At 45.6% G+C, this 26,046-nt stretch overlaps 1 protein-coding gene across 1 annotated transcript in view; it reads right to left on the bottom strand.

Moving 5' to 3' along the window:
• The window catches only part of gse1 (Gse1 coiled-coil protein), a 164,610-nt gene that overhangs the window by 12,242 nt on the left and 126,322 nt on the right, over positions 1-26,046 (bottom strand). The window contains exons 3-4 of the mRNA XM_041066856.1: positions 11,865-12,062; positions 4,566-4,774 (exon numbers count right to left, since the gene is read on the bottom strand). Of these exons, the coding sequence (XP_040922790.1) occupies positions 4,566-4,774; positions 11,865-12,062 (407 nt within the window). The remainder of the gene's footprint in view (positions 1-4,565; positions 4,775-11,864; positions 12,063-26,046) is intronic.

Below are 26,046 nucleotides of genomic sequence, written 5' to 3'. Positions count from 1 at the left end.
AGAGATGATGACTTTGATCTTGGCTAAGTGTGCATGTGTGTTTGCACATAACTTGCACACTATCATCTACAGGGAAGACAACAAAGTCCTAAATGCAACATCCCTCTACATCTCTTTCTCTTTCTTCCTTCTTCTCTTTCACCTCCCTCTCTCCCTTTGGCAGCAAGCCCGAGCTCACTTATCCAATCCCACAACAAACATACACACACACACTCAGCAGGCACATACACCGTTTGAGAGCTACAAAGACATCCTGCTGTGGGAGTGGGAGTGCATTTTCTGAAGCTTTGGTTTCCCTCTGCCTACAAATGCAATGGCGGAACAGGGAAACTTTCAACCCTTGTAAGTTGAACAAGAAAATTGTTTATAGAGGGATATACAGTTGAAGGGGATTTTCACAGGAATGGTGGAACAGTTATCTCCAGCAAAATGTGACTTAAAGTTGGTAAGTGAACAACTAGAAAGAACAGAAAGAGTGAAAGAAGGAAAGATAGAGATGAAGCCATAAAGGCGACAAAAGAGGAGAGGGCACTTCTTGCCCCACTAAATTAACCTCTGGGATTAGAGAGGGATAGAGAGACCTTACAGCAGCACTGTCCTCTCTCTCACTACTGCCTCTGATAAAACAAATCCTATTTAGCGAGCCATTACCTCCACGTCCTCGTCTGCAGCCACTGACCCAGACTGACACTGATGCGCTAACATCCAATCTTAAATGCCTCTAATGTTTAGACTCCCCACACCCCCCTTTGTCTCTTAAACCTCCCACTTTACAGTAGTTTGCTCCTTGTTGTTTGTTCCGCTTCACTAAACAGTAAGGCACTTTATTCCCTCAAACCTCACGTCCCTGCAACCCCCACCCCCACACTCCATCCCCATCCTTTCAAAGCTTTATGAGCACAGGGAGAAGGTGGATATTCCCTCCCAGTCAGCAGCCAACTGGAAAAGAGGTTCATATATGTCAAAAGAAGTCAATATCAGATGGTAGCCTGCAAAGCCCAAAATGCAGAGCTCCCTGTTTGCTCTTTGCTCCTTCTGTTTCTTTTTCCACAAAATGTATTGTATGTATCTGTCTTGGTGTCCAACATTATCAAAACCTATTGGACAGTAGTCTAATTATAAACATCCTTGTGATATCTGTGATAGGCAAGTATCCACACATTTATTCAAATTTCTTTTCTTAACCCACATGAACTCACATGTCAAAGTCATGCACAAGTATACTGTGCATAATCCCTCTCCTCCTAAGAACCATTAATGACGTACTGTTGTAGGCACATAATACTGGTGAGGCATTGCTCACCAGTATTATGTCTGTAAAAACAGGAGGTGCTGCTTTCTATCATACTGTCTGTCAGTTAATCAATTGCCATAATCACATTCATGACGGCTGTGCTAACCAGCGATAACTGTTCAGCTGAGCTGTCATCATTGCTTGACTAAAATAACTGATTCTACAGGTCCATCTATTTATTTATGCATGTTTACTGTGTTATCCGCATAAAACTGACTACACCCTGTTGTACAGTGCTCAAGTAGCACAGTAGTAGCCTGTGCCCCAGTTTAACCCTTAACACCTAGCACCCATCGAGCTGTCACAACCGAGAATGACCACATTTAGAAAATTAATTCTATTGTTAGACCAAACTATACTTGACTGACTTTTTAGTGACATCATAACATGAGAACCAGCTTAGCAAATAAAATCTCAGTATCCGCTATAATTTATTGGAACGCTGTTAAACATCTGGTATTTATCTGGTTAGCAGTAGTTGGAATGAATCTAATAACCTGTGCTCAATATCCTGCGTCATACACAAGAGTTTGTGTGTGAGAAGGGCATGGTTTCATAATCATGGCTATGACTCAATAACTGTCAATTCATGTAATTCCCAGACACAGATTACCACAAAATTGAATCAACTGTTCCTTGCCAACAAATTTCACAGAGATCCCATCATAAGAAGATGGAACAAAGATGCTTGTAAAACAACAAAGCATGGCAGTGCTGCGGCAATTTTGCAATGGACTTCTGCTTCCTGGTTTTACAATTAATACTATTACAGAGAGCAGGCAAGTTCCTCTTACATGTGAGATAATCAGCTAAAAGAAATGTGGAAACCTGTTTGTAAATGATAATGTGTACATGTTGCTGACATGTTGTATGCATGTTTTTGTTTTTTTTGCCTGGGCTTAAATCTATGTGTATGTCTGTGCATGTATGTGTGGATACAAGCCTTCACAAAAAAATGCAAGGGTGTGGGTGTAAAAGGTCAAAACCTTGAAAAAGCATACACGCCGCAAAGACAGAACCTTTCATTCCCATTAGAGAGGCACCTTAGTCACTCAGGCACCTACACATCCAACCAGCCATCCCATTTTGACCTTTCACCCTGTCAAAAAAAAAAAAAAACAACACAGCCTTGTATTCTCAAACACACACTATTCACCAGCAGCCTGCCATATGCACACTACAGAGCACAAACACAAGCACTCAGACTCAAAGATACATCCATTAGCAGCCATCTTCCTCTGTGTGAGCCAGGCCCCTGTAACCCCAGTGACGGTGGGAGACCCCGTGCATTGTAGAGCTCTCGTTTACGCCTCTCAGATGGAGCCATGAATCCAAATTGCCAATTAAAAAGCAATTACAGGCAGCAGCGGGAGCAGACTCCTGCAGTCATTAAAGCAAAATGCCAACGCACCAAGCCCTCCCTCCTTCGCTGCCTTGCCCATCACCCCCCCTCTGAAAGACAGACTCATATCTCAGCTAGAGAGACACTAATCAACCCTTCTAACACACAGAAAGCAGGACAAACACATATGTACACACAGCAACAGACAAGCTTATCTTGGATGCTTTACAGGGGATCCAGAGAGCAAACTGCTGCCTCTGTATGTAACTATTTTCTCTGTATTTCTCCTCCCTCTGTCAGACTCTCCTTTTCTCTTTACATCTTCATTTCTAGCTCCTGTCATTGTTCCACACGTTTCTTTTCAACTCCATTTCATTGGCATAAAAATTGAATGATAATAGTAGACATAGGGGGTAGGAGGAAGACAACAAGGGACAAGGTAAAGGTCCCTATCTTCTCTGATGCATTCTTGCAGTTATATGCAGAAATTAGTGTTAAGCTCCAGACAGTATCATCTTTGTTTAAGAGGGACATTTTGATGCTGGGTATTCATGTGTGTCCTTTACTTACTCTGTTACCACAGAGTTATATGTGCTTACTGAAGCAGCCCCACTGAAACGATGACACATCCCCCTCCACACACCCATCCAACCTCTAACCCCGTCATCCCAACCTCTTGCCCACATCACGTTCCTTAACCTCCTCATTCTTTAGTTTGGTGGCCCCGAGCTGTTGGAGGCACCACAAACCCAGTGACATGATCTTTTCAATTCGAGCTTGACCTCTTACACACAACCACCGTGCAAAAGCGCACAAGCACATACATGCAAACATACGCACAGGATTGGCTAATATATAAGGAAAGGAGCAGCAGGAGTTTCTGTCCCTTTATGTCTTCTGTTGCTTTTTGAAACCCGCTGAAAAGATAGCAAAAAGCGTGACATCACTGGGTTAGCTCCCCTGTCTGTCCAGCCCCTCCCAGTTCTGTTTGACCCCTGAACTACGGAGGGTCATTTTGTGAAAAAAAAAAAGAGGGGGGGTATGGGAGAGGACAATAGCCTGAATGCTACCACACACTGCTAGATGGCTGACCTCCTCACTCACTCTTTGCTATCCCCCTTCTCCCTGTCTCCGGGGGACCTTCGAAGTGTCTCACACCGAGTTTCCGCATGTTGCCGAATGCTGTTCATAACCGTGTGCTTGGCCTCGACCATTAGCCCTGAGCTGAGATAAGAAGGCTTAAAGCAAGGCCATAATCCATAATCCACTCCTTATCAAAGCAAGCAGCTCTCCCTCTCTCGCCCCCACTACGTAACAGAGAGCGTATGTTGGGGTGACGAAGCAGAGGATGCACTTGACTGCTTGACTGAAGAGGGTGAGGCTGGAGGTGGGGTGGGAGGGATGGGGGTGTTGGAGAGGGGGGTAAGGAGGCTAAAGGCTGGGGACTTGGGGGGAGCTCGTCCAAGGGCAAGAGGGCTAAATAGGAGGGGGGCTGGAGGGGCACAGATGTTAGCTGCCGTTGAGGCTGTCACCTCAATGTCCCAGTGGCAGCTGGCATTGTTTAACGCATGGAGCGGGGTGGGGGGGGTGATCGGGGGAAGTCTTGGGGGAAGCATACATTCATAGACCCGCTATGTCACATGTACGTATGTCAAGTGCGTAATGCCTTACTATTGGTTACAGTCCAGCTACAAAATCCATTAATCCCTCGAGAGCCTGTCTGTGTGCATGTTTGTGCTAGCAGGCAAGCAGAAGAACGATGCTGCTTGAGCAACCAGATAAGAAACAGAAAAGAAAACACAGAGAGAAAAAATACACCAGAACAATCTGGGACTTCAGAGAGAGCAACTGAAAGAGAAAAAGGAAGTAAGACAGAGGAAAATAACAGACTAAATGTCGGTGTCGGAGGCGTGCTGAATGTGGTTTTACCTGGCGTCCCTCGTTCCTCCAGAGGCCGTTGCTAGTCTTTGTTGGAGCAATGGTGACTACAGGTGGAGTGTTTGGCACACTGTGACCCGCTGGGGGAACCAGGACAGGCCCTGGGCCGAGGGGACCCCTCTTGGGTGTACTGACTGGAGAGCTGTGGTTGGTGGCTGGGGAGGACACTGGAGAGGACTCACTGCTGATGGAGGATGCAGCTGAAGAAAGACGGAAACAAACGACATGAGTACAGTGAAAGAAAGTAGATCAGAGTAAAGATGCTAATAGTCCATGTTTTGCTCTGCGAATAAAAGGCAAATATAACAGCACTACGATCGTGCAGCCTCTTCACAACGGAAGGAAAAAGGAGAGGCTGCACTACAACAGCAACAAATAACACACACACAGAGGGCCAGATGGATGGCCCTAGGCCCCTATTATGAAGTGACAGTGATCAGGATGAGGAGCCCTGTGACAGTCACACCGCCTTGACATGCAGGACACACACACACACACACACACCATAAAACCACACTGCTTGAGAGTGAACAGCCATAGTGAATGTATATACAGTCAGTGGCGCTTGCAGCCACGCACAGAACTCCCCCCTCAGCACACACACACACACACAGCAGGTGGTGAAAAGCTGGCCCAATGAGCTTCTCTGCTGCGCTGTAGCTGTGCCACATTAACAAAGCCCTCCAGGGAAACCCTGTAGCGCAGGGTCACGGTCTGGTCACATGCCTCGCTTTCTACACATCTCGCTTTCTCTCTGTAGTTCCAAAGCTCTCATGATATGCTCGCATTCACATACATGTATCATTGCAATTTCACCTTTCCAACCTTTGCCTTCACCCATACAGGCTGCACCTTCCTCTTAACAATGCCTCCATCTTCCTCTTAACTGTGTCCGCTGTCTCTTCCCATCTGTGTTTTTATCTTTCTGTCATCCTTTCACTTCTTTATTTTTCCTTTTCTCTCCCCTGTGTTTTAACCTGTGTTGTCTCTACATTTCCTCTCATTTCTCCTCTCCTTCTCCCTGCCTCCGCCTCTTCTCTTGACAGTACAGCGTGCTGTATGTCTCCTCTGCTCAGAGCGAGCGCAGCATTACACAGTCAAACTGGGTCACAACCCTCTCAATGGGACACACACTTCGGTGCTGCAGCAAGGACAGCAGGAGATGTGTGCTTATGTGTGTGCGTGTGCAGGTAGTGTGCTTTTGTGCATCAGTGTGCTTACATGCAGCCATGAAAAAAAGGCAGCTGAAACCTCAGGCCAGTTTCAGGTCTACTTCCTCTCCAGTTATCACCATCAGAACAAAAACCACAGATCTCCGCCCAACCGCCATTTCTTCGCTGCTTTGGTTTCCGTGGCAACATAACCTAACAGACAACGTCAGCGTATGGTAGGTGCGGGCAGAATATTGACTGATTTTAAACACCTCATTCTGACTAATACTACTAAATAATGGAAAGAATCAATAATGGCAGTGAGGTGACGGTCTAGAGAAAATCTGAAAATCTATGTGAGTAGTGGTAGAAGCGGCAAGTGGGGGCGAGGGGGGTGGGTGGGCAAGAAGAAAAAGATGTGTGAAGAAAAGATGGTGATGATACATGTGAGGTGAGACATGAAAATGAAAAATGATAGGAGATGGGGAGTGATTAGGAAAAAAACAGCAAGTGAGAGTGCAAAAGAGGTGCGGCAGAGGTGAGGCGAGAGATGGAGCGGAGAGGAAAGCAGAAAGATAAGGGGTGCAGATGGGTGAGTGGGTGGCGAGGATGGGGTGGGGGGCATATCTTGTCTGCACAATGGCAATTAGTGGCCTAATCCTCCCCCCCTCACCTCAGAGAGCCATTACTCTCCCCTGCAAGACTAGGCCAATCAATAGCAGCCCACTCAGCCTGGGGAATGGAGCTACACTTAATACAGCTCCAGTGTCACAGCCTATTCACTCACCACACACAGACACACACACACTCACAACATGCATACACAAGGATGGGGGAACAAATAAGGCTGAAGGAAGGGAAGAGGTAGAGAGGAGGGGCGATGATCACAGTGATTCTGAACTGCTAAGCAACAGACCCCCCCCCCCCCCCCCCCCCCTACATCTACATCTCCTCCTCTTCTTCCTCATTTTCCATGTAGAGGCAGAGCAGACTGGAGAAGACGCAGGGCAGACTAAATAATTAAGAGAGCAGGAGGAGAAGCAGGTGAGGGGAAGAAGGAAATAAAAGAGACAAGGGTCATCTACCAACAGCTTCATTCTATTCTTGCAGCTCGCACTTCTAAGCGTCCTTCTTCTGTATGCAGAAAAAAAAAAACACAAACAGCTATTATTTCTCTATCGTTCCCTCCTCCTCCTCCTCTCTAACAACACCCCACGCAACCACCACCCACCCACCACCTCTTCATACACCCTAATTCCTTTTCCTTCTGTTCTTCAAACATAGTACCTGCCAACCAGACACAGATCAGACTCAAAGCACAAATTTCATAACCACATTTACAGTACTTACAGCCGGTAAGGGCTCAGGGAGATGTCTGAGAGAGTGTTTACATATTTGTTTTTGTGCATCTATATATATTTCCATTTATCTTTGTGTTTTACACGTGTGTCCATAAGCCTCTTTCCTTTAGCAAGCCTCCATCCCTCCTCCAAGATTTCCTCCTGTCCATTTTCAACTCCCTTCCTCCAATTTCCATACCAATCCCTGTCTTTCCCCCTCCCTCGCATCATCGTGCCATCTGATAGGAGAAAAATCATATATGAGGCATGTGATTGGCACCAAGCTGGTGTCATTTGTGCCATATGCTCCTCCCCTTCCATCTATACAGAGAGAAGATGGCCACACATGCTGGCCCTGTAGGGAGCTTAGAGGAGGCAGAAGAGGTGGAGTGAACCACAAGCCTCCGTCCCCAGAGTCTAAAATAGGCTCATCAGCTCTCAACCTGCACTTCATTAGCTGTACTGATTGTCACTTGCTTGGTGTGTAGGGGTGTGTGTGATGTGGTGATGGGGTTGAGAGGGGGGTGCAGACAGACACAGAGAGAGAGAGAGAGAGAGAAAGAAAAGAAAAGGAAGGCAATGGAAAAGAGAGAAAGAAAGAGAGTGCCGTCTCAGTCCCAAGCTGTGTGTGATTAATGTGAAGCTCCTTTCTCTATCGCCTCCTCTATTACCAGTCCCACTCTCCCAGACTGCCTCCACACTTGACCGCTCAAGCTAAGCCACACATGCGCACACACAGACACACACACACACAAGAGATACAACCAGTGGCAGCAACAAATAAACAAACCAAGCTGTGGTCAGAGGCTGTGGCCAAGTGCCCCTGCGTAGATGGCACCTTTTACTTCATCCACTGACCTAAACAAAAAGCCAAAAAAAAAGTCACCACAGCTCTTCAGCAGGTTCTTTCATTCAGTGGCACAGTCCAGGAGCTGTAGCAGTGAATCCCACTGGATCACCAAGCCTTGACAGGAAGACATCACTGCACAAAAATGTTTTAGTGTTGCCAAATGGTCCCTACCAGTCCTCTGCTACCACCTCCACCACCACCTTTGCCAAAACAGCCAGGCAAAGCCAGCACCAGCTCTGCCAGGCAGAAGGTGCTCTCCTCCACCCCACCAACACACCCACCCCACCCTACCCCTCCTGCTCAACCCTCCTCCCTCCCAGCATGCATTACAACAACATCAGCACTTAATTAAACAGTCCATTTCACACCTGGTGTGCAAAGCAGTGCCCAGCCAACCCTGCATCCATATGCCACCCCACGAGCACACACAAGCACAAGCCTCAACACGTGCACTCTAACAGACACACACAGAAGCACACATCCCCGCACAGACAGACGCACAGCAACCATTGATGCACACAAACACCACACACACCTGCTACTACAGTCTTGGCCATGCACTGACAACATAACACAAAGCCTGTAATCTGCATCACTGAGTGGGGGGAGGGGAGAATCATACAGTGTGTGTTGCTGTGCCAGCGAGGGAAAGGAAGACAGAACAAGATGGCGGATGGAAATAAGAGGAGCAAATCTCCGTGCCTTCTGCTGACTGTACAAACTCTATGTTATGCTTAAATGCTGCTTCCCTACTGAACAGAGTCATGAGAGGTGTAAGGTTGTTGTGTATGAAGAGAGAGAGAGAGAGAGAGAGAGAGAGAGAGAGAGAGAGAGAGAGAAGGGGGGAGCAAATGAGCTTGTTTGTGAGTGTTTCAGGGACAGTCACAGCCTGAAGGGTTTTGCCTTCAAGAAACACACACACACACACTGAGCACAGTAAGGCTGTGTGAGCTCCAGGCAGGCTCCAGATGGAGAGGTCAGAGACACACTGCCCCGCTGTCCCAGCATGCTCTGGGCTCCCATAAACAAGGGGAGCCTCCGGCCACACGCATAGACACACACACAAACACACACACATACAGATACACACAATCTGACAAACACCTCAGGTTTTCACAAATCTACTAATTACTTCCGATTCCTCTTTTTTCCAGCCAATTCATTCCATCTATCTTGTACACCTTTATTCTCCCTCGCTTCAGTCTCTCTCCAGGCAGTATACTACAGTTGGTATGAACGCAGTCATGAAATTCTGGTGGTGTGTATGTGTCTAAGAGCGTGTGAGAAGAAGCAACTGAGAGGATTAAACCCAGATCTGCCTAATTAATCAGATATCAGCAGGCCTGCCTTTTTGAGGCAGTGTGTATCTGTGCCTGTGTGTGGTGTGTGTTTGCTCACACATGTGAATGCTATCGTGTGTGCTCATGCGAATTTACATGGGATGAGAGTGAGTCCTTTACGCTGCTCTGATACTCATTATCCATCACCTCCCCTCTTCAGCACAGCACTCAGTACACAGAGCTATTCATTATACTCGCCACAGACAAGTGACGATGTATGTGTCTGTGCTCGTATGGGTGTGTGGGTGTGTATATAAACAGCAGCCGTGCTCAGGGTCTTAAATCAGTTCAGCAGCCGGTGGCAGTGATACTAGTACTCAAACCTAACTAATTCCTCCAGGCCTTAGGACACTGAGTCATGGCACCTCGTATATACTGCACTACTCACCTCAAAGCATCAACCAGAGGGTGAGAGAGACAGAGAGGGGGAAAGAGAGGTTGAGTCAAAGTAGCTAATGAAAGGACAGCAGGCTGCAGCATGCTAAGAAATCACGAGGCTAACAGAGTTGCAAAGACAACTGTTTGCATGTGTGGGGGTGTTTGGGTGTGTGTGTGTTGCCTATAAATACAGGCTCTGCAGACAGAGAGGTGACTGGAGCTCCAGGGGCCTCATGCCTCTCTGCCCACCCCGGAGCCGGCGCTCCTAACACGGGCAGAGTTTCCCCTTATGCCTGATGGCTGACTCACCCACACATCACTGCCTACACCAGCCAGGCCACACAGTCAGCGGGCCTCAAAAATAACAAAGGGGCTTTTTTGTGCTTTTAATATGAAGGTGGTGGAGCTTTATCAGACACGATCTGGTGTCTGTATGACAAAGACACAGACAGTAGCTCTCTGGCTCAGTGGATCATGAATTACAAATAGAACAGAGCACCCCCATTCTCACCTCACAACTGCAAATGACAGAAAGGAGGATGTGCAACAAAAATAAGAAGAAAAATTTCCAGTGAAAAACAAGGTGAGTCTATGTTAAAATGAAAAGACAGGGTTGGATGCTGGAAGTGGATTTTTCTTTTGGAGAGAGACAGAGCGAGGAAGTAATAGGGCTGGCATGCAGGGTTGAGGGAGTGAAAAGAGATGAAGGAGAGAAGGATTGAGAGGGAGGTGAGGAGAGGCTGGAGCTGAGCACTCTCCTTTTCTCTCTAGGTAATAAATCATTTTGCTTGGTTCTGGGTCCCAGGCTGTAGTGGGCTTAGGAACAAGGTGTCCAGGGAATGACAGGAAGGAGGGGACCATCTGATTTAAGAGCCAGAGCAAGGGTGGACAGCTGGGGTAGCTGGGCCTCTCTGGAGCCAAGGCATAGAGCCACACACACACACACACACACACACACACACACACACACACACACACACACACACACACACACACACACACACACACACACAAATGTACACACCCTCAATAAACTCCACAATGAGAATCTTCCTCCTGAAGCCTTCCTATGTAGATTCTAACTCGTACACTTGTTTGTATGTGTAAGTGTAATTAAGAGACACTGGGCACGTGGGCTTGGAGATGGTTTGCATGACCATGTGTTTTATAGGCCAGCATTGAATTTACCAAACATACAGGAAACAAAAAATTAACCAGAAACCCACAAACTGCTCTCTGGGCACCTACACAAACATGTTTCAGTAGGTCTTTGAACAAGCACAAGTCAGTGACCAGTAATTCAACCACCTGATGCTTATTTCATATTCATACAACCACACATATACACACACAGGTATGATGGGAAATTGGCGAGCCAACACACACAGAGTGACAAGCACACCCAGGCGTACATGCATTTACACACAGCACATTAAGTGGGTCAGCTAGAGTGGCTCTTCTTCGTCCCCACGTCTCCAGGGACACCAACTAATTCAATCCTGTGTGGATATCACTCCATTGCCATTAGCAGTTCAGCACTCAGCTACACATACTGCCAACATACATCTATGCACACACTATATGACCCACACACACACACACACAAAAAGAACAAACATATGATGGCACATGTACAGCGTATAGGAGGCTAAGATCACGCAGTGCATCAGATTTATAGGGGTCAGTGTGGCTGGATGTAGCTATACATTTTGCTCTTCTGGCTGTTTGATGCAAACTAGGGCTCCGGGATCATGGTTTGACATTATCACAGTGTTTTCAGCAAAAGAATTTTCAGTCAGACGCTGGGACTAAAAAATAATGAGAGCAAATGAAAATGAAACCAAACTGCAAACCATGACCTGTATTTTAGTCTTATTTTTTTAAAATTCAAGAAATTTTAAAAATAGGACAAAATAAACTTTAATGCTTAACCCAATGAGTGTGTGCTGCAAAAGCAGCAAAAGTGAAGGTACGCGTTTGCACAACCAGTATACATCTGTCTATTAATTCAGACTAGAAAAGTAGTGCAAACAGAAATATTATTACAAGTTTCTCAATGAGACAACATGCAGATCACCTGAACTGGACAACTTCTGTTGCCATTATGCTTCTTTCTCTGGTGAAAACGCCGTTCTTCATATAATTTAGACCAGAGCAGAAATCAAAACCTCTACAGCGCATATTAGCAAATTTTTGTCAGTGTCACATCTCTACACGCTGTGTGGTTTTACCTCGAGGTTCTTCAGCCTGTTTTGCCAGTTTACGGAGGGCTGCAGCAAATCCAGAGTGAGCAGACTGGGTAGCCGGGCTTCCATTGGCTACAATAGAACCGTTGAGAGGTGACGGGGTGAGGGGGCTGACCGTCGCCGTGGTACGGGTCGCCGTGGAGATCATTCCTAACGATGGTGACTTTGGCTCATGGCTCATGCCTATAAAATGGACAAAGTGGACAAGAACGGGAAAGGTTTAATATCTAATACTGCCCTCAGCCCTATATAGAAACACATGTAGTCTACAAGGGACATGGTAAGACCACTGCAGAGAAATGCATGCAGACAGAGTAAGGCGCATAGCTGTTTCCTTGGACACAGAGAAGAACAGAGTGTGGTGCTGAGTATCTGGCTGTGACAGCTGGAGCGGATGGGGATTGGTGGTGTGAGGGCACAGGGGCTTTGGTTGTATGGCTTAGGGTCAGAGGTGAGAGGTTAGGAGGGCAGGGCACCCTTTCCTTGCTGAAAGAGCACCAGTCTGGCAGAGGTCCATGGTCACAAACACCTCCTACGGAGCATGCTCCACTTCAACTAGGGTGACTTTGTGTCTTACTGAAAGTATCCTATATTATATGTTGTCAACATTTATGCGTCCAGTGCTGTCCCTGTTAAAATGTAACAAAATATCAACGCATGCTAGCTGGATATTTCTGAATTTGGACAGCAAAATCTAAATGAGTTTTGGGATTTTTTGAGTCAAGGGGTCTGAGACATGCAAAGCATAAAAAAAGATTGCACAAACTTTCAGCTCAGCAGCCAAAAATAAAAAGTTACTGTTACACTATAAAGAGACCAAGTCTTCACCTAACACCAACAGTGGAAAGAATGACTTTTTTTTCTTGTTCTAGATTCAGATTTGTAAGAACGCTGTGGTGGTTGGAGGGTGAGAAAGGTTGAGGAGGGTTGAGACGGCTGTCCCCTTCCTTACTGTGTATGTGTGAGTGTGCGTGTGCGTGTGTGTGTGTGTTGAAAGGTGACACCGTGTTGACAGCCCCTCGGTCAGTGGAATCCCTAAATGCCAAAACGCCGTATGATAGCCCTACGTGCTCAGGCAAAACACACACACACAGAAGGTGGCTCAGAGGGCAGCGTAAGTTCAGACTTGTGTAGCTTGTGTGTGGCAGAGGTATTAAGCACTACACCAAAACATACACACATACACATCAGGGTTTGTTCAGAATCGTCCTTAAATCAGCATTCAAAGTAAACTGCGAGCAAACACAGCTTCTAAGAGAAAGGCATACTCATTTAAATGAAAGCTGCTTACTAACAGTATATCAATAGCACAATTAGATAAGAAGGAGTTATATCTGGGTTTACCCAAGAGTCTGAGAGGGCTATAAAAAGATCATGTTCCCTCCTGAGAGGACAGCAAAGGCACAGCACCCTGTGTCTGTCTGTGTGTGTTTGAGTGGACACACACAGTGGCAAGTCAGGCATGAGAGAGTGAATAACATTCCCAACACCTCTCGAGTTGTCCTGCCTGTAACCTCCCAGTTACCCAGTGCACTCCAAATGAACCCAGCACACAATTAATAATGGAATCAACAATGACTACTGTCTGAACAACACACACGGCGCCATTGAGAGACTGGCAAACGACAAAAAAAAAAACAACAAACACACACACACACCAAATGCCCAGTCCTGTAACGTGACTTTGTCAAGATATTAAAGTATTGCTCCTCCCTCTCTGTTTAGAGAAAGTTGAAAAAAGTCAGGGAAGGGAGTAAAAGAAATACACAAGAAACTTTTCAAAAAAACCAACATTGTACAGAGAGAGAGCACAGTGTATTTAAACTCTGTATCAACCACACACACACACACACAAAACCACAGCAGTAACAGACACACATGCGAGCAACATAGTGAAAGAAGAAACGGACAAGCACATAGCTTGACAAATACACACAGAGGCACACATCCGGAGGTCTGGCAGTGGTTCACGACCCCCCCTCATAGATTAAAAGCGTGGCCAAAGCTCCTTACTGCACAAAGGAGTGGAGCTGCCTGGATCCCCCATGGCTGCATCTTCACGTTGAGCCCAGCCCAGCACACACCGGCAGCCACCGACAGGACACACACCATCTTCCTGCTCCCCTCTCTCTCACTCTCCGTCTATCTATCTCCCCTCAGCCGTCCACCCTCACTCTCTCCCTGCGTGCCTGCCTGCCCGCCTGTCTTCCTGTCTCTCACGGTGCCGCTCACAAAGACCGTTTAGAGCTTATCTAACAAAGCAACACACCACACACGCTGCCTATCTCTCCCCTCCTTGCTCTAGCTCTCCCTCTCTCTCTCTCTCTCTCTCTCTGAGTGAGAAAACAGAAATTCTTAGCCTAGCAGCTGCTGCGATGTCACATGACCTCACCCCTCCCCACCCCCCTCCCTCCTCACACTCTCCCTCACTCCTCCTCCCCTCTCAACCTATAATTCCTCAGCCATTTGTAGATAACAGACACAGGCATGCATGCCCTGCCAGGGCGAGCTGGAGAAGGGGGGAGGGGAGAGGAGCGAGGAAGAGGAGAGGAGCTGAGGAGGAGGAGGGGAGGGTGCTCAGCCAGTCACCACATCTGACCCCATTGCTGGGGAGCGACAGGCAGTGTGTATGTATGTGTGCATGTATGCAGTCCAACGGGGGGGTTAGGTTAAATATGTGAGGCGCCCTTCCCTTCTTGAGACAGAAAGACAGAAAAAGAAAGAGAAGGAAAGAGGACATGTCCTGGCCTGTGTCAAGCCCTAAAGCATAAGAAAGGAAACCTTTTGTGTTAGAATATCTGCCACAATTCAATTCATTTTGCTTTATTAACACAAATTGTTCCAGAACTACTGAGAAAAGCGCATTAAGCGAATGAAAGACAACTACATCTATAATGACTACTACAAGTAAAAGCAAAGAAATCCACTCTCTCTAAATCAGACAGTATCATCTCACACTAACAAGGAAGTCCTACCAAAAATGTGGACGTGCAGTCAAACCTTTACACTGCACGCACACACACATACAGGCTATGCACAAACACACACTACAATCACGAGGAGTTGTTATCAGGGTGGAGGAGACTACTGCGTAATAGTGGTTGGGGGTGGAGGGCTCAGGAAAAGGGTAAAAGCGTGGGTTTGACTTCCCCTCTGTCTGTCCTGCTGTCATTGCAGGGGTGTGAATGAGTCGTTTCTTTAGTCATTTCCTTCTTCCGTCACTCGTTACTTTTTTCAGAGCAGCGAGGGAGCGAGTGAGCAAGAGCGAAGACAGGGAGAGAGATTATCTTTGAGGTAAAGCTGCACGGTGGCCAGCATTGTCCCAAAGGCCACCTCTCGACAAAGCCCCTTTCTGGTCGTCAGGCTACGGTGTGACTCCCCCGAGAAAACACAGGACTGCCACACTCTGCTCTGTCTTTGTGTCTCTGGTTTACCCCTTTTCAGTCTAGCATCATGAAGATCACCCCGCTGGTTTCAGAGAAGAGAGTCTCTTTGCTGTCTGACTGCAGAAGCTTGTATGAAGCAACCATAGCCTCAGACCATATCCTGGCAGGGTACGAGCTAAGGGAAATGTAGGTGCTAACATAGCTTCCCCAAAACACTATTCTTGTTCAGTCTCCTTCTGCTGGCACTCACAAGTAGGAGTGTAGCTCATGGGGCATCCAGCTCACTGACCAGCTTCACTGGTTTGAATCACGCTTTGTTGCGCAGAATCCTCTAACTCTCTCTGCCCTCGTTTTCTGTCGCCTCTCCACTATCTCATGTCCAATAGAGGCAAAAACGCTCAAAAAATACAAAAAGTTAAGTACAGCTTTACAAGAAATGAGAGTGCGGCTTAAAGCTCCTACAAAAGGAGAATGAAGAGTGGCATGTTTCCATTAGCAGCTATATAAAGAATAGTATAGTTAAACAGTTACTTCTTCAAGGCACTGAAAATCAAAACATGCACAACAGGATTACAGGGAAATCGATGATAGTCATAAGGTTATGCGAGTGTACACCGTCTAAAAGTGACAGCTTTCTCTTCTCTTGTTCCCACTTTTTCTTTCTAAACCAGAAAAGGCCATGCGAGTCAAGGCTCTCTTTTCAGAGTAAGTAATGATAAATAGCATGATCTAAGCAACCCAGGATGAGTAATGTCTTATGAATTTCCAGATAATTGAGCCTGCCTCCACCTCTTAACATCACTCAGTTACAACACACTCTCTATTTTAAGCAGGCTACAGCCCCTACATTCTTCAAACATCCAGCAGATGGCATTGTCTTCCAGTTAATCAGAGGGAGTTCTCAGTTAATGAAACAGCATATGCCACAGTCATTTAATCCAGTGATACACAAAAGAAAAATAGATTTAGCTGTGGATTATGAAAAGGATAAAGTCTGTATCCACTTGTAACATTTAAAAACTTAATACAGATCTTAGGAGGTATGAGTAAATTAGATCTATTTGATCCCAAAAGTTAAGCATTTTTGCTGACGACCCAAGTGAGTCTGTTACACACCAAAGTTTCTGAGTTTCTGATGAATTAACCCTCTGAATGCTGTTACGCCCTCAGGGAAAATCAAACAAAGCCCTGAAAAAAACAGAATGCAGATTACAACAAACCACATACAAAACATGATCCCGCCCATATACACACACACACACACACACACACACACACACACACACACACACACACACACACACACACACACACACACACACACACACACACACACACACACAGAGCAGATTGACTGCTAAATGGCATACAGTAAACACACAGTTTTAACACCCTGCTGGGAGTAAAGCCGATCACTAACTCCCATAGTCAAACAAACACACTGACACACACAGTTCCACCCTTTTGCTGGTTGGAATGCAGATTACTCTCTCTCTCTCACTCACACACACACACAGACACACACACATATAAAGTAAATCCTCTTGGCTCCTGTATGCCCCGGCCAGTGGGGAGATAATGCAGTGGCAGCTCTAGCGAGTGGTTAATCTTTAACCAGGAAGGGATTTGCCTATCAGCTCATTAAAACTAGCAGTGCAGTGCTGCTGGCCCATCTATCTGATCCAGCCACCAACCTGGCTTGTCCAAGTCCAGCGCAGCGTGGACTGGAACTGTACTGCCTACAGCTAACTGTGTATCCATGCTTCTCTTCACTGGAGCAGCAGATGTCTCTTTTCCAGTGGCTTGGTATAGCACACTTTAGGCATGCCACAATATTGTGGCCCTGCTTAGGAACAGAGCCAAACCGGTCAGTGTCTGCTGTCAAATGAGCAATAAAAATGTCACTGCAATAAACTGGTTGGCTCAACATGTGTGGCCTAGCAGGAGACTAAAGCACCATTTCTAAAAGTCTTGCTGTGCTTTGAATAGCAGCTTTGAATACTTTTGTAGCGCTGGTGTAACATAGCCTCTGTGGTCTGGTGTTTTGTTCCACTCCTACATTCCTGTTCTTACTTTCCTCTAACAAACAGCATCCTCACTGTTTTCTGATATTGTCGCCTTTACTGCACTATCAGAGCTGCATTTGTTTTTACAAAACAAACATGTAATGCTGCTACACATTGAACTGCTTTCACCAGCGGCCTACAGGATTTACTGTGAAGCTGCTACAGGTTTACAAGTTTAGCCCATTGTGTTATTATGATTGCTGAACAACTGATAACTAAAACTGGTCTACGTGGTGGGATATGGACTCTTTAGAGCTTTTTAGTCACCTGCTTTTTGTCAGCCACTTTTAAATACCACAGGAAAGAATAGTAAACAAGACATGGCCGTGGCAAACTGCGGTTGAACAGCAGCAGGTGACATGCATTTGCTGCAGTTTGTGTGGATCAGTAAACCTCCAACACATCATCAAGATAAGCAACACCTTTTACCATACTGTCTTGTCACTGTCAAGTGGAAACCCCCTCATTACTCAAATCATGATCTCTGATCACAGTGGCCCATTGGAGCACGGCACAGGTATTCAAAAATGAAGGCATACTTCAATCGAAGGACACAGGTTCAACCATCCACTCTGCTGGAATAATTTAGAGTGCGTAGCACCGCCACTGATACAGGAGGGAGTTAAGAGTCAGCTTGATGAGTGTGTGTCATCATGAATGGTTGACTGACTTGCTAGTTGACTGAAGATATGCTGACAGGGGGATGAAAAGCATGGGAGGGGGGTGTGAGAGAAGTTCAGAATGAGGGAAACTTCCGACTGAAGAATGAAAAAATGAGGGTGCCTAAAATACAAGTGAAACAGCACTGTGGATGAAACCAACCTAGAAACACAGGATGCAATGTGGACAAAGCAACCGCATTATCGTGCTTCAACCTAAAGTGAGCTTAAAAAAGACAGCTAGTATAACTGACTGAATGGCAGCAGGAAGCATAACTCTGTGGCTGACAAAATCAACACTTTAAGTGATATACCGTCTATAAATAGCACTCATGTACAGTATCCATAAGCAGTTTTTGAGGTTGTGATCAAAGAACAAAGGATGATCTTAAGGTGGACAGCCAACCGAAAAACAAAACAAAGGTAGCTTATACAGGTTAAACAAGAGAACAGGGACCTGACCTCAAGAGCAGCTATAAATGCTCATACACATAAATACCAGGGCCTGGAACTTAACTGTGCAAACAGATGTATGTCATGATGTCAGTCTTGAACACACCTACGCATGCACCTATACACACACACACACACACAAAGTATCCAGGAGCACAGCAGGATAAACCTGCTCGGGTGGTTCCAGGTTTGTTTGACTTCTGAGATGAGATGTCAGAGCAATCTACCCTCAGGCACTATAGAATAGATTTGTGTGTGTGTGTGTGTGTGTGTGTGTGTGTGTGCGTGTGTGTGTGTGTGTGTGTGCACGCACCTGCAAGCTCGTGTCTGTGCGCATGCATGTCATCTCTTTTACTCCATACCAAAGAGAAAACCTTAATATCAGAGAAATCGTGAAACGGCAGCACTATGGCTGCAGAGCTGAGGAATCAAAGGGAACAATTCCACTGGAGAATGAGAGAACGAAGAGACGAAAGGATGGAAAAAGAAAAGGGAGACAAAGAGACAGAGAGCAAGAGATCAGTGAAAAAGCTGAAAGAGAGAGACACAGAGTATTGCCTGTGTCTGAGCTGTCATTATACAGCAGGCCTCTATTATAGAGGTACAGCAGAGAACAGAGTACATCTCCCCCTGACCTGGCTCGCTCTCACTGTCTTGAACACACACACACACGCCGACACACACACACACACGCTGACACACACACACCTTTGTGCAAAGAGCAAAGAGAGCAGTCTGCCTGTCTTTTACCTTGTGTGGCTTTAAATGATATGGCTGTGTACGTGAGTGTGCATGTGTGCGCACACCTTATTATTCATCCCTCACCTCCTCTTCCTCTCTTCCACTTGCTCCTCACTCCCTCCCCCAACCCCTCACCCCAACCTGCCTGCCAGCAGCTTGCAACAAAAACACTGAGATTTCAAAAGACCAGCCGGCATCTCTCTCCCTCTCTTCACCTTCCTCTCTTTCATTCTGCAAAGCACACACACACACAGAGCCACAGAGAAACAGTGTGTCTTGAGGGTAGGCACGAGCTGAGATGATTTTCTCTCCTCCTCCCTGCATCCGACTCACCCACCCCAACAGCGCCATTTCCTATGTCTGTTAATTACATAGCGACTGTGGTAGGGGTTGCTGGGATTGTGTGTGTATGAGCGTGTGTGTGTGTGCATGTCATCTGGCGAGTGTGTGGCTGTGTTCTCTGAGACACCAGTGTGGGCGTATGACAGAACAGTCTGGTTACGCTTCACAACGCTGCTTAGAGTGTGTGAACACACACATGCTGAGACACGTACACACACACGCACGCACACACTCACTCACAGAGTCACACAAACACACATAAGTGCCTTCTGTCTGTGTCTCTGGCTCTTTGTGGTCCATGCCCCAGGAGTCAAGCTGCTGTCTGTATGGCTGTGCCCTCTGTAGCCTCTCGCTGAGAGGGACACAGCCCCCCGATGACAGGGCCAGCTTCAGCCCCAGCCCAGCTGTTCTACTGGGAGAGAAGGCATCTCTGACTCACCGCCATCATCATCATCATCATCATCACTGCCATCATCATCACCGGGTCTTGCAGATTCTTTCTTGTAATCAACCTCACCTGCTACAGAGAAACAGGGAGAGGTGGCACTACGGCTCCTCCCAGCAAGGCAGGGAGATCTGACAGATGTTGAGGATCTCACTTGAACTCAAAACACAAATAGAAGCACACACACATACAAATAAGGACCTGCAATGAAGCTTATCATGGCTTCTGCACCTGTGACACTCTTTGGTGTACCTTTAGCCACACAAATGGGTACATGAGGTACACACATGAACACTCACACATACACAGAAAGCCTGCATGTCCTGTCCCACAGAGCTGGATAAACTGTATTGTTCCGTACTGTAAAGCCCCCAGTGCCCGGGGACATCACTGCATGTAACATATTTCAGTTATCATCTTTTGACGTTCTCCCTCCTTTTCTCTTCATCTCTCTCTCTCTCTCCCTCCACAAGCCTCCTCAGGAGATGAGCGCTGTGTTTGCCGGCTCCCTGACACACACTCTTCACTTCATCCTCTGTTCAACCTCTCTCTTCCCTCTATTCTCTCTTTCTCTCTGTGATGTACTCTGCTGGGTTGTGGTTGCCTAATTAGCACTCCAAGTGCTCTGCATGGGTCCCGACTCCCAAGCGGCTCCACCGCACGCACATGCAAACACACACACACACACACATACAGACTCCTGCGCAGCACCCACTTGACTTTCCATAGCAGGGTCCGGTTGCTGAGAGTTGCTGTGATGTAATCTTGTAATTGGTATAACTGGTGTGTATTCCTGCTCGCACTATCCCTGTGTGTGTGTGTGTGTGTGTGTGTGTGTGTGTGTGTGTGAATGGGTGAACGTTGTACGCTCTGATGAGTGAGCCTCTCTCCTCTAGGTGAGCAGGAGACAACTCGCTGTCACTATGGCCACACGTCTCAGTGTGTAACCACAAAGACAAGGTTTCTTCATTCTTTCAATTATTTGACTAGTCATTTGTAGAAAAGAAATTCATTAAAGTATTGTGTTATTCTACAACATTTGTGAAGCTCAAACAAAATTATTTTTAATGGCCTTTGTGTTTATGTATTGTTTGGTTCTAAGCTGGGCAAACAAAATATATGTAGCCCTTCAAAATTAGGCCTACGGAGAATGACTGTCCCATCCTTTCAAAAGCACAAATTTCCTAGTCTATGAATGCAGTCTATCTGCATGCACAACTGACAAGATTCTCTCACATTGATCTTAATGTTCCATATTATTTGGATAGAACTATGCCATCACCAAGGCTCTGTTTTAGACCCACCTTGAACCTTGTTGGCTTGGGGACGAAGGCAGGGTAAAGGAGAGAGCTTAAAGAAGTGGGGGAGAGGGAATAGAGGGGACTGAGGTGGAGGGAAGACAGCAGAAACTGGATGGAAGTGTGAATGATGGGTGAAGGGGAGGAGTGTGATGGGGGAGAGGGGAGGGAGTGGGAAGAAGCATGGGTTGGAGGCACAGACCTGTAGGATTGTTGCAGTATTTGAATTATGTGATTTCACTGTGTGTGATTGATATGTTTGTTTGTTCAACAAATGCCAATAATTGTTGTAAAAAAATATACTTTTATTATGTTCAATATAAGAGTATTTTCCTAAATCTTGAGACACCTCATACATAAGCTAGACAGACAATTCCCCTGCTCATTACTTTGCACAAAGGTACTGTATGTACTTAGGCCTCATGAGCCCTTCTGGTGCCAGCAGCTACATAGAAATCTCTCAGCAGGGTGCACTTTCTGAACGCACACAAAAAAAAATTTTGCACACACACAAAAAAAATTTTTTCACCTCCACTGCTACAACTCCATCCTAGGGGAAACACTGATGGTGGATGTGAAACTGAGATAAGAGATGACACATATGGAAGATGTGAAACTGAGATATAAACAGAAAAAAAAAAAAAGAACAGTGCCCAAAATGGATACCCTTTAGTTTTGCAAATACCAGCCAGATAAAACAAATATAGCTGGCAACTAGATCTTCTAGTGAGAGCACGTTTAACACGGCAACTGTGGCCTCCTCCAACACAGGCATGCAGTCCATGAGCTGATAAAAACACATGGCCAAAAAAAAACAAAAAAAAACACTTCACTTCACTTCTTCGGGGCACATATCTGACCTTGCTCTCATACACAAGGAGGCATGCTAACCAACAGACACACACAATATGACAGTCAGCTGATATAGCAGATATCTCAGAGATAGAGAGAGAGAGAGACAGAAACAGAAGAAGCAAGAGAGGCAAACAGACAGACACGTTGAAGAGAGATAGAAGCAGACACAGATAGAGGGAAAAGGAGAGATGATGATGTGATAGCAAAAGAAAAGGCCTTTGTTGAGGAGTAGCCTTTAGCACAATGCTGGGTTATACTGTGAGAGTATGACTGGAGAAAGCACAAAGACAAGACAGATAGACACAGACACACACTATATGATACGTGCAGACACACAAACACACACACTAGAAAATGCTGAATGAAAGAGGCCCTATTTGGTGAGGGCAATAGTCAAGTATGGTCAGTATTGAGTGTGTGTAAGATTCGCCTATCTACTGCTCTCATGTTGCCTGCGTTGTGTTTGTTTGGCCAGTACTTATCAGGCCCTGCGGTATGACAACGACAGCAGCAAACATCAGCTACACAAACACACACAAACACACACAAACATAATCTAAAGATATCTAGAACATAGTTTGGTCTGGTAAATGAAGCAATACTGACTTGTCTGAATGAAAGTATTTTTTTTTCCAAGGTTCCCTTCAGATAATTTAATCCAAGCTGAAGACTGAGAATACAAACAGAGTTAACACTGTGAAAAACTCGCCGGTGCTTACTTCACTGCTGAACGCTGCGCTGTGTGCTGCTGAAATGAAATCACACTGGATAGGAAAGCAGCATGTCTCCAGTGAAGCTCGGGGAATGGGTCTTGAGGCATGGGACTCTGTGACTCTGCGTAACTCAACTGGCTTCCGTCATGATTCTTTTTAATGGCACCAAGCACAATGGTCAAGTTTGGTAAATGAAAATACAGAAAAGGACTGAAACAAACTAGGGAATCAGCAGTCAAAACAATAAAGCTGAAATGAAAAGGAACATAAATATATCAAGGAAAGCAGAGTAAAACGTGTTAAAATGAAAATAGCACAAGCTGCTACTTTTCCTCACATTTGTGTATGTTATAATAGGCAGCAGGTCAATTATCCTGTTATTGAAGAGCAGTGGGTCAAATCAGGTGACTAGGCACACCCATTCACACCCACGCCAACAGATGAAGATATGAGCATGACGGCGAAAGAGACAGCTGTAGATCTACAATGCATTCACAAAAAACTTCAGTGTTCCCTCAACTATCCCAAGCAGGTAAATCTAGATGTAATCTATGATCTGCTTCTGTTTTTACTACCTGTCTCTATGTGAGATCTACCCAGAGAGTGCGAGATAAGGATTTTTAGTGTGCATGGCGTGAAATTACAGAAAGACCTGAGTCTAGAAATTGGGGCCAAGATTCTCATTTAAACTCCAACAATAACATCAACTTGTCAACACCAGCAGGTGTAGAGGAACTAACTGTAATAACTGAACAATTTTGAATGCAGCTTTTATTGGGGACCAGCCCTTGTTTACATTACCCAGAGCCTTCCCCAGCTATTACTAAAGATCAGGCCACTATTTGGTGTGATCTCTAACAGGTTTTATTGCATTTACAATGATTGGCTAGCAATAAATTTCTGTAGCCTGTCATTAGATGTGTGAGTGAGTGTGTGACAAGAGCACACAGGCAAACACACACACACACACACACACACACACACACACACACACACACACACACACACACACACACACACACACACAAAATACCTGGTGGTGAAAAATTAAGTATTGTTTAACAGCTATACTGGGTGGCATGGGGCCATGGGTTTCTACACAGGAACAGCCTACAGAGCTGGTTAGGCTTGCTCTCACACACACACAAAGAGCAAACACACACACACATACAGGCAAAGTGATAAGCAGCTTTATCAGTGAAATATGGAGCAAAAAGCCGTAGGCATGAGAACAAAAGCCACAGGACATTTTTGGTTCTCTGGCTATCTACTTAACAACTTCTTCCTCTGTCTGTGAATCTGTCTGGATGTCCAACTTTCTGTCTGTCTTCCCCTCAGATAAATGTTTTATGACCTGTTTGTTCAGCTGTCTTCACTGGTCATCACATTTACAGCTTACCTTTACTAGTGTTTTTTTACACCCAGTAGGGGGATGCTTCGACACACACAATCACTAACACTTATTCTGTCCATCCTAAGGGGGGATGCCATTAAACAGGGCTTACCACAGCAAAATCTAATAGACTTACCTGGAATGAGTTCTAGCGAAGGACACAGAAGAACAGAGACCAAGAGAGACAGAGGAAGGGAAGGACAGAAGCAGACAGAGAGGTGACAGGAGAGATGGAGACATGTTGGACGAGGAAACCCTTCATTTCCTAAAGATCCTCCAGTGGTTTTTATTCAAACACACAGTCAGACCACACAGCAACCCTGCCCTGACACACAAAGAGAGCGGTGTGAGCACCCACATTTTCATACCACCTCAGGACATTGTTGTAATGCTAGTCAAATCCAAGCCTCGCCCAGTCAAACGCATCCCATTCTTTCTAATAGGGAACTATGTAAACCCATGCAAAGGCCTCTCTACAGTCTGTGCTATTCAAAGCTATCAATGTGGGCTGTTGATAAGGAAATGCAAAGTGGGTCACCTTTAACTCCAGGCTCCTTGTGTAAACAGTACGGGGAGCTGCTTGGGACTCTCCTAATCACTCTCTAAACAGAGCCAGGTGCTGTTGCCACAGACAAACTGTCACCAACACTCTGCTCAACACAGCTGCTGTCTAGCCCCGAGACACTCACAGCACTGCAGGCTACCGCAGAATGACAAACAGCACAACGACACCTGAAAACATGCCAACCTAGTATAGGCGCTATGGCAGCATAAAGGTACGACTACTTTTAAATGGCAGATCACAAGTGAGAAATTCTGTTCCTTAGAGCAAGATTTGCATAAGTAATCTTCCACTCTTATCATGTGCTGAAACATCAGACACATGTAAGTCTGACAAGGGAGGATAAATCCACCTAAAGTCATCTAACTCACAGTTTTTATTACTTCTGCCAAGGAGGTTATGTTTGTTCCTGTTACTTTGTTTGCCTCACTGTAGATAGGGCTTCACTAAAACTTTCTTTTCGTGAAATTTGGTAGACAGTTAAAGAACATTTATTTGCATTTGAGAAGTGATCCAGATCTACAATTTTTGCCACTGGACAACTCTGAGTTTTTTGCTATTACTATGCCACTCTTACAGATCAAGATGATTGTGAATCCTTGGGAAATGTTTGCAGGGTCAAGAATTCAATAAGATTTAAAAACTTTAAGTGAGAAGTAATGTCTGAATGTGTCAAAGCAATTTGGTGAAATCTTTACATTTAGTGGTTGTTTGTTCTCTTAAACTGGGCCAGACAAAGTGGATGTCTGCCAGGTGCAGGGAGCAAACTAAACCACAAAGAGAAGTTGTTTTACAGTTCACATCTACTGTAAAGCTACCATATCTACTACCATACAGCCATACAAAGAAGATAATCTACTGCCATACAGCCATACAAAGAAGATAATCTACTACCGTGCAGCCATACATCTGAGCCATGGTGTTGGGCCATTAACAATTTTGACACAAAAAAACCATTTAAGTGTCAGCAATAATATCCTAAACCTTAAACATTAAACAATACAGACGGCATCATACTGTCTTCATCTAGAATTTGTTCAGCAAAAAATATGCTGGAAATGTTTTTTTTTTCTGGTGGAGTTCTTGTTGGGTCATGAGTCAAAAATTAAATTTTCAGACGTGCAGTCAGCAAAAGCTACATAAATACCAAAGTATCCAGACTGTGTATCTGCAGCTCACACGTCTGTATGTGCCCACAGAATGCATGAGTCAAGATTTACACTTGTTGAGCACAAGGTTCCTTGAAAATAGCTT

This window comes from Toxotes jaculatrix, chromosome 1, assembly GCF_017976425.1.
Source record: "Toxotes jaculatrix isolate fToxJac2 chromosome 1, fToxJac2.pri, whole genome shotgun sequence".
NCBI lineage: Eukaryota > Metazoa > Chordata > Actinopteri > Toxotidae > Toxotes > Toxotes jaculatrix.
Note: the sequence above shows the minus strand (reverse complement) of the source record. Positions and strands in the feature narration are given on the sequence as shown.